The sequence below is a fragment of the Lonchura striata genome, chromosome 27, assembly GCF_046129695.1.
Source record: "Lonchura striata isolate bLonStr1 chromosome 27, bLonStr1.mat, whole genome shotgun sequence".
Classification (NCBI taxonomy): domain Eukaryota; kingdom Metazoa; phylum Chordata; class Aves; order Passeriformes; family Estrildidae; genus Lonchura; species Lonchura striata.
In genome coordinates, this window is record NC_134629.1 from 9,430,855 (window position 1) to 9,439,047 (window position 8,193).

Sequence of the window (8,193 nt, forward strand, 5' to 3'; positions counted from 1 at the left end):
CCCCAGTGTCCCCATGGCTCACGGGGTGTCCCTGTGGCTCACGGGCTGTCCCCTCTGTCCCCCCTGTCCCCTCTGTCCCGCAGGGGTGACGCTGTGGGAGATGATGATGTTCAGAGCTGAGCCCTACATCCCCTGTGTCCCCACTGTCCCCGGTGTCCCCATGGCTCACAGGCTGTCCCCATGGCTCATGGGCTGTCCCCACTGTCCCCTGCTGTCCCCAGTGTCCCCATGGCTCACGGGCTGTCCCCTCTGTCCCCCCTGTCCCCTCTGTCCCGCAGGGGTGACGCTGTGGGAGATGATGATGTTCAGAGCTGAGCCCTACATCCCCTGTGTCCCCACTGTCCCCGGTGTCCCCATGGCTCACAGGCTGTCCCCATGGCTCATGGGCTGTCCCCACTGTCCCCTGCTGTCCCCGGTGTCCCTGTGGCTCACGGGCTGTCCCCTCTGTCCCCCCTGTCCCCGCTGTCCCGCAGGGGTGACGCTGTGGGAGATGATGACCTTCGGGACTGAGCTGTACATCCCCTGTGTCCCCACTGTCCCCTCTGTCCCCAGTGTCCCCATAGCTCATGGGGTGTCCCTGTGGCTCACGGGGTGTCCCCTCTGTCCCCACTGTCCCCCCTGTCCCCGCTGTCCCGCAGGGGTGACGCTGTGGGAGATGATGACCTTCGGGGCCGAGCCCTACGCCGGGATCCGCCTGGCCGAGGTGCCGGACCTGCTGGAGAAGGGCGAGCGGCTCTCGCAGCCGCACATCTGCACCATCGACGTCTACATGGTCATGGTCAAATGTGAGCGCCGGGGGTCCCCGCTGGCGCCGCGGGGTCCCCAGGGCGGGGAGGGTCCCCAGGGGTGTCCCCAGAGCTGGGCAGGGTCCCCAGAGCGGGGAGGGTCCCCAGGGCGGGGAGGGGTCCCCACGGGTGTCCCCAGGGCGGGGAGGGTCCCCAGAGCTGTCCCCAGCCCTGGACAGGGTCCTGCTCCTGTCCTCACCCCTGTCCCCACCCCAGGGTGGCTCCTGGCCGTGTCCCCACCCCTGGCCGTGTCCCCACGTGTGACCGTGTCCCCATGTGTGACCATGTCCCCGGGGTGGCTCCTGGCCATGTCCCCACATGTGACCGTGTCCCCACCCCTGGCCGTGTCCCCACGTGTGACCGTGTCCCCACGTGTGACCGTGTCCCCACCCCTGGCCATGTCCCCACGTGTGACCGTGTCCCCGGGGTGGCTCCTGGCTGTGTCCCCACGTGTGACCGTGTCCCCAGGGCCATGTCCCCACCCCAGGGCCGTGTCCCCACGTGTGACCGTGTCCCCGGGGTGGCTCCTGGCCGTGTCCCCACCCCTGGCCGTGTCCCCACGTGTGACCGTGTCCCCACGTGTGACCGTGTCCCCGTCCCCCCCAGGCTGGATGATCGATGAGAACATCCGCCCCACCTTCAAGGAGCTGGCCAACGAGTTCACCCGCATGGCCCGCGACCCCCCGCGCTACCTGGTCATCAAGGTGAGACCCCCGACCCCCCAGAGCCCCCCCAAGACCCCCCCAAAGACCCCCAACCCCCCCAGAACCCCCCAAACCCCCCGAGAACCCCCCAAACCCCCTCAACGCCCCCACAACGCCCCCAGAACCTCCCACGCTACCTGATCAAGGTGAGCCCCCCAGACCCCCCAGACCCCCCAAGGACCCCCAGACCCCATCCCCAACTCCCCAACCCCCCCCAAACCCCATCCCAGACCCCCCAAATCCCATCCCTGACCCCCCCAGACCCCCCAAACCCCATCCCCGACCCCCCCAAGGACCCCCAGACCCCACCCCAGATCCCCCAGACCCCATCCCAGACCCCCCCAAACACCCTCAAACCCCACCCCAGACCCCCCAGACCCCACAAACCCCACCCCAGACCCCCAAGGACCCCCAGACCCCATCCCAGACCCCACAAACCCCACCCCAGACCCCCAGGGACCCCCAGACCCCACCCCAGACCCCCAAGGACCCCCAGACCCCATCCCCGCAGGAGAGCGGGGCCGCGCCCCCCGGCGAGCCCCCCACCCTGAGTGAGAAGGAGCTGGAGGAGGTGGAGACGCTGGAGCTGGAGGAGGACGAGGACGAGGAGCAGGAGGAGGAGGAGGAGCTGGACGCGGCCTTCGGCCTCGCCGGCCCCGGGCTGTGCCCGCAGTGCCCGCGGGGCAGCTGCGGCCGGGTGAGACCCCCGGGACCCCCGCGGGGGCTGGGGGGGGTCCGGGGAAGGGGGAAAGGGAGGGAAGGAGGGGATTGGGGAATTGGGGAATTGGGGAATTGGGGGATCGGGGGGGATTGGGGAATTGGGGGGATTGGGGAATTGGGGGATTGGGGGATTGGGGGATCGGGGGATTGGGGAATTGGGGGATTGGGGAATTGGGGGATTGGGGGATTGGGGAATTGGGGGGATTGGGGAATTGGGGGATCGGGGGATTGGGGGATCGGGGGATTGGGGGATTGGGGGGGATTGGGGAATTGGGGAATTGGGGGATTGGGGGATTGGGGGGGATTGGGGAATTGGGGGGGATTGGGGGGATTGGGGAATTGGGGGATTGGAGGATTGGGGGATTGGGGGGGATTGGGGAATTGGGGGATTGGAGGATTGGGGGATTGGGGGGGATTGGGGAATTGGGGGATCGGGGGGGATTGGGGAATTGGGGGGGATTGGGGAATTGGGGGATCGGGGGGGATTGGAGAATTGGGGGGGATTGGGGGGGATTGGGGGGATTGGGGGGGATTGGGGGGATTGGGGAATTGGGGGATCGGGGAATTGGGGGGGATTGGGGAATTGGGGAATTGGGGGGGATTGGGGAATTGGGGGGGATTGGGGAATTGGGGGGGATTGGGGAATTGGGGAATTGGGGGGATCGGGGGGGATCCAGGATCGGGGGAAAGGGGGAAAGGGGGGGTGTCCCCTCGGTGCCAGCCCCGCCGTGTCCCCGTGATGTCTCCATAGTGCCCCTGTGATGTCCCTGCCGTGTCCCCATAATGTCCCTATGGTGTCCCCTTGATGTCCCCTCGATGTCCCCGCGGTGTCCCCGCGGTGCCAGCCCCGTGTCCCCGCGGTGTCCCGGTGTCCCCGCGGTGCCATCCCCGTGTCCCCTCGATGTCCCCTCGATGTCCCCTCGATGTCCCCGCGGTGCCAGCCCCGTGTCCCCGCCTGTCCCCGCAGAGCCCGAGCCTGCTGAGCGCCCCCGCCGGGTACATCCCCATGAACCCGCCGGGCCTGGGCTGCCCCCGCCAGGTACGGGGGGCTCGGGGGGCTCGGGGGGCTCGGGGGGATCGGGGGGATCTGGGGGATCGGGGGGATCTGGGGGGCTCGGGGGGATCGGGGGGATCTGGGGGATCTGGGGGATCTGGGGGGATCGGGGGGATCGGGGGGCTCGGGGGGCTCGGGGGGATCTGGGGGGATCGGGGGGATCGGGGGGATCTGGGGGGCTCAGGGCAGGTTTGGGGTGTCCCCCCTCACCATCCCCCTGCTGTCCTCAGGCTGGGGGGTCCCAGGGTGGGTTCGGGGTCCCATGACCAGTTCGGGGTCCCGGGGCGGGTTCGGGGTCCTGGAGCCGGTTGGGGTCCCGGGGCCGGTTGGGGTCCCGGGGCCGGTTGGGGGTCCCGCGGTGAACTCGGGGTCCCGGGGCCGGTTGGGGTCCCGGGGCCGGTTGGGGGTCCCTGGACAGGTTCGGGGTCCCGGGGCCGGTTGGGGTCCCGGGGCCGGTTGGGGTCCCGGGGCCGGTTGGGGGTCCCGGGGCCGGTTGGGGGTCCCGCGGTGAACTCGGGGTCCCGCGGTGAACTCGGGGTCCCGGGGCCGGTTGGGGGTCCCGGGGCCGGTTGGGGTCCCGGGGCCGGTTGGGGGTCCCGCGGTGAACTCGGGGTCCCGGGGCCGGTTGGGGTCCCGGGGCCGGTTGGGGTCCGGGGCCGGTTGGGGGTCCGGGGCCGGTTGGGGGTCCCGCGGTGAACTCGGGGTGTCCCCCAGCCCGGGGGCTCGCGGCCGCCGCGGCGGGGCCGGCAGGACTCGCTGGGCCGGTCGGTGTCGGAGTCGTCCGAGGGTCGCGGCGCCGGCTCGGAACCGGAGCCGGGCGCGGGGGGCGGCCCGGCCGGGAGCCTCGGGCGCGGCCGCCGCCCGCGGGGGGACGGCGCCGGCCCGGGGCACCGGGAGAGCCGCGCCCCGCCGGCCCCGCCGCCGCCCGGCTCCCCGGGCAGCGAGGAGGACCCCGACGGATACGTGACCCCCACCTGCGCCCTCCGCGGTGAGGGGGCCCGGGGGTCCCATCGCGATGGGAGTGGGGGCTCCCCCTGTCCTGGGGGTCCCTGTGGGGCTGGAATGGGGCTGGGGGTCTTGGGGAGGGGGTTTCCATCCCATTTGAACGGGTTTTGGGGCTCCCCCTGTCCTGGGGGTCCCTGTGGGGCTGGAATGGGGCTGGGGGTCTTGGGGAGGGGGTTTCCATCTCATTGGGTCGGGTTTTGGGGCTCCCCCTGTCCTGGGGGTCTCTGTGGGGCTGGAATGGGGCTGGGGGTCTTGGGGAGGGGGTTTCCATCCCATTGGGTCGGGTTTTGGGGCTCCCCCTGTCCATGGGGGTCCTTGTGGGGGTCCCATCGCGATGGGATGGCAGTGGGGGTCTTGGGGAGGGGGTCTCTATCTCATTTGAACGGGTTTTGGAGCTCCCCCTGTCCTGGGGGTCCCTGTGGGGGTCTCATCCCGCTGGAATGGGGCTGGGGGTCTTGGGGAGGGGGTTTCCATCCCATTGGGTCGGGTTTTGGGGCTCCCCCTGTCTTGGGGGTCCCTTTGGGGGTCCCATCCCTCCAGGGTTTTGGGTTGGGGTCTCTTGTGGCTCTGGGGGCGGTCCATCCTATTTTTGGGGTGGGGTCCATCCCCTGTTTCTGGGGGGGGTCCCATCCTGCAGAGTTTGGGGGGGTTCATGTGTCTCTGGGGGGGGGTCCATCCCCTGTTTTTGGGGTCCCATCCCGCACGGTTTGGAGGTTTCTGTGGGGTTCCATCCTGTTTTTTGGGTGGGGGTCCCATCCTGCAGATTTTGGGCGATTCATGTATCTTTGGGGGGGTCCACCCCTATTTTTGGGGTGGGGGTCCCATCCTGCAGAGTTTGAGGGGTTCATGTGTTTCTGGGGGGGTCCATCCCCTCTTTTTGGGGTGGGGGTCCACCCCGTTTTTGGGGTGGGGTCCATGCCCTGTTTTTTGGGGTGGGGGTCCACGCCGTTTTTGGGGTGGGGGCCCACCCCGTTTTTGGGGTGGAGGTCCACCCCGTTTTTGGGGTGGGGTCCATGCCCTGTTTTTTGGGGTGGGAGTCCACTCCGTTTTTGGGGTGGGGGTCCATCCCGTTTTTGGGGTGGGGGTCCATGCCCTGTTTTTTGGGGTGGGGGTCCACCCCGTTTTTGGGGTGGGGGTCCATCCCGTTTTTGGGGTGGGGTCCATCCCCTGTTTTTGGGGGGGGTCCCATCCTGCAGAGTTTGGGGGGTTCATGTGTCTCTGGGGGGGTCCATCCCCTCTTTTTGGGGTGGGGGTCCACCCCGTTTTTGGGGTGGGGTCCATGCCTTGTTTTTTGGGGTGGGGTCCATGCCCTGTTTTTTGGGGTGGGGGTCCACCCCGTTTTTGGGGTGGGGGTCCACCCCGTTTTTGGGGTGTTGGGTGCACCCCCTGTTTCTGCGGTAATTCCGGGGCTGCTCTTTCCTCATTTCGCCCTGCTCTGAGCCCAGCCGAGCCCCCCCAAACCCCTCTGGCACCCCTGGGGACCCCTGCCCGGTGCGTGACCCCCTCCCCACCCCCGGCAGACCCCGCCGCGGGCTCGGTACCGGCACCGGCGGAGGAGGAAGAGGAGGAGGAGGAGGAAGAATACGAATACATGAACCGACAACGGGGGGGATCCCGGGGACCCCCCCAACCCCGCCCGGCCTCGCTGGAAGAACTCGGCTACGAATACATGGAGGTGAGCCCCGAGCCGGGGGGACCCCCGGGAGCCCCCCAGCCGGGGGGACCCCGCCAGGAGGATGATGAAGATGAGGAAGAAAACTACGAGTACATGAACGAACAACCGCGGCTCAGCCGCTCGCTGTGCGCCGTGCCGGGAGCCCCGGGCCACGACGGCTACACCGAGATGAGAGCGGCCGAGACCCCCGCGACCCCCGGCGGGGCCGAGCAGGGCTACGAGGAGATGGAGGCGGTGGCGCGGCCCCGCCGCTGCCGCGGGGCCCCGGCCATGAAGGCGCTGCGGAGCCTGGAAGCGTCGGACTGCGCCTTCGACAACCCCGACTACTGGCACAGCCGCCTCTTCGCCAAAAGCGATGCCCGGCGGACGTAGGGGACCCCCTTGAGACCCCCGAACGCCCCCCTGCATGCGAGACCCTCCCCCAAATTCCGGGGGTTCCCATCGGATGTGAAGGATCCCCCCCGGGTGGGGTTTCAGCGCCTTTTCGGTCTCTTCTCGCTTTGATTTTTGATTTTTTGGGGTTTTTTTTAGGGGCGGGGATTGAGGCTGAGCACGCCCAGGTGGGGAGGGGGCAGCGGAGACCCCCGGGATTCCCCTCCCATCTTGATTTACCCCCTTGAGACCCCCGAAACGTCCCCCTCCATCCGAGACCCTCCCCCAAATTCGGGGGGTTCCCATCGGATGCGAAGGATCCCCCCCGGGTGGGGTTTGAGTCCTTTTTCCGTCTCTCCTCGCTTTGATTTTTGATTTTTTTTTGGGTATTTTTGTTTTTTAGTTTTATTTTGGGGGGGTCTCGAGCACGCCCAGGTGGGGAGGGGGCAGAGGAGACCCCCGGGATCCCCCTCCCATCGTTGATTTCCGCCCTTGAGACCCCCGAACGCCCCCCTCCATCCGAGACCCTCCCCCAAATTCCGGGGGTTCCCATCGGATGTGAAGGATCCCCCCCGGGTGGGGTTTCAGCGCCTTTTCGGTCTCTCCTCACTTTGATTTTTTTGGGGTATTTTGTTTTTTCGTTTTATTTTGGGGGGGTCTCGAGCACGCCCAGGTGGGGAGGGGGCAGCGGAGACCCCCGGGATTCCCCTCCCATCTTGATTTAAGCCCCCGAGACCCCCCAAAACCCCCCCAAATTCGGGGGGTTCCCATCGGATATGAAGGATCCCCCCAGGTGGGGTTTCAGCGCTTTTTTGGCTTCTCCTCGCTTTGATTTTTTTGGGTTTTTTTTTGGATTTTTTGGGTTTTTTTTTAGGGATGGGGGGGTGAGACTGAGCACGCCCAGGTGGGGAGGGGGCAGCGGAGACTCCCAGGATCCCCCTCCCATCGTTGATTCCTCCCCCCCCATTCACTGAAGGTGCTCCCCAAATTTTTGGGGGTCCCTTGGGGGTCCCTGGCCCCACCCGCGGGTGCCGGACGGGATTTCTGAAGGACCCCCGACTCATTTCCAGGCTCCCCATTCCCTGCTGAGTGAAGGTTTTGGGGTGTCCCACCCACGAGGGACCCCCGGGATCCCCTTTTGGGGTGTCCCCCTCCCCTGACGTCACCCGGGGTCCCGTTTTTGGGGTGTTTCTCCCGGTTTTTCGGGGGTTTCCCGGTTTTGGGGGGGGGGGTTGGAACCCCCGTTCAGGGATCGCCCCCGGTCCCGGGGGGGGGTCGCGCGTGATGGAAATAAATGAAAATAAAAGAATTTAGTTAAAACCTCGGAGGGGCTGGACCGGGGACACCGGGGGGACACCGGGGGGGACACCAGGACCGGGCTCCGGGACACCGGCAGCCGCCGGTACCGGTACCGGTGCTTGGGGGGGGGTCACGGGGGTCGAGGGGAGCACCGGACCGGGGTGTCCGGTGGTGTTGGGACCGTGGGGGTGATGCCGGTGGGTGGCTCCGGTGTCACGGTCCGGGAACACCGGGGACCGAGAGCGGGGACCGGCCCCGGTGTGGCCGCGGTGCCGGTGCTGGGGTTGGGGGGGGTTGAATGGGACGGGCGCGGCGGGGCTGGGGGCTGTGAGTGGGAGCGTTGCTGCAGGGTTGAGCCCAGGAACGTGGCGAGGAAGCGCTGGCAGAGGGAGGAGCAGAACGACCGGTCCCGGCGGCGTCCCGGCACCGAAATTCCGCACCGGCACTTCCGCCTACAACCCCCATCGCCCCCCGCGCGCCGCTTCCGCTCTCACCCCCCCACCCCTTCTCGCGAGAGCCGCGCTGCACGCCGGGAGTTGCAGTCCGCAGCGCGAGGGTGGGCGCGGCGCAGCGCGCTCC

At 68.2% G+C, this 8,193-nt stretch overlaps 1 protein-coding gene across 1 annotated transcript in view; it reads left to right on the forward strand.

The window, feature by feature from the left end:
• The window catches only part of ERBB3 (erb-b2 receptor tyrosine kinase 3), a 33,415-nt gene extending 26,855 nt beyond the window's left edge, over window positions 1–6,560 (forward strand). The window contains exons 23-28 of the mRNA XM_077788712.1: window positions 639–785; window positions 1,392–1,489; window positions 2,001–2,186; window positions 3,177–3,248; window positions 3,978–4,251; window positions 5,789–6,560. Of these exons, the coding sequence (XP_077644838.1) occupies window positions 639–785; window positions 1,392–1,489; window positions 2,001–2,186; window positions 3,177–3,248; window positions 3,978–4,251; window positions 5,789–6,315 (1,304 nt within the window). The 3' untranslated portion in view covers window positions 6,316–6,560. The remainder of the gene's footprint in view (window positions 1–638; window positions 786–1,391; window positions 1,490–2,000; window positions 2,187–3,176; window positions 3,249–3,977; window positions 4,252–5,788) is intronic.
• The last annotated feature ends 1,633 nt before the right edge of the window (window positions 6,561–8,193 follow it).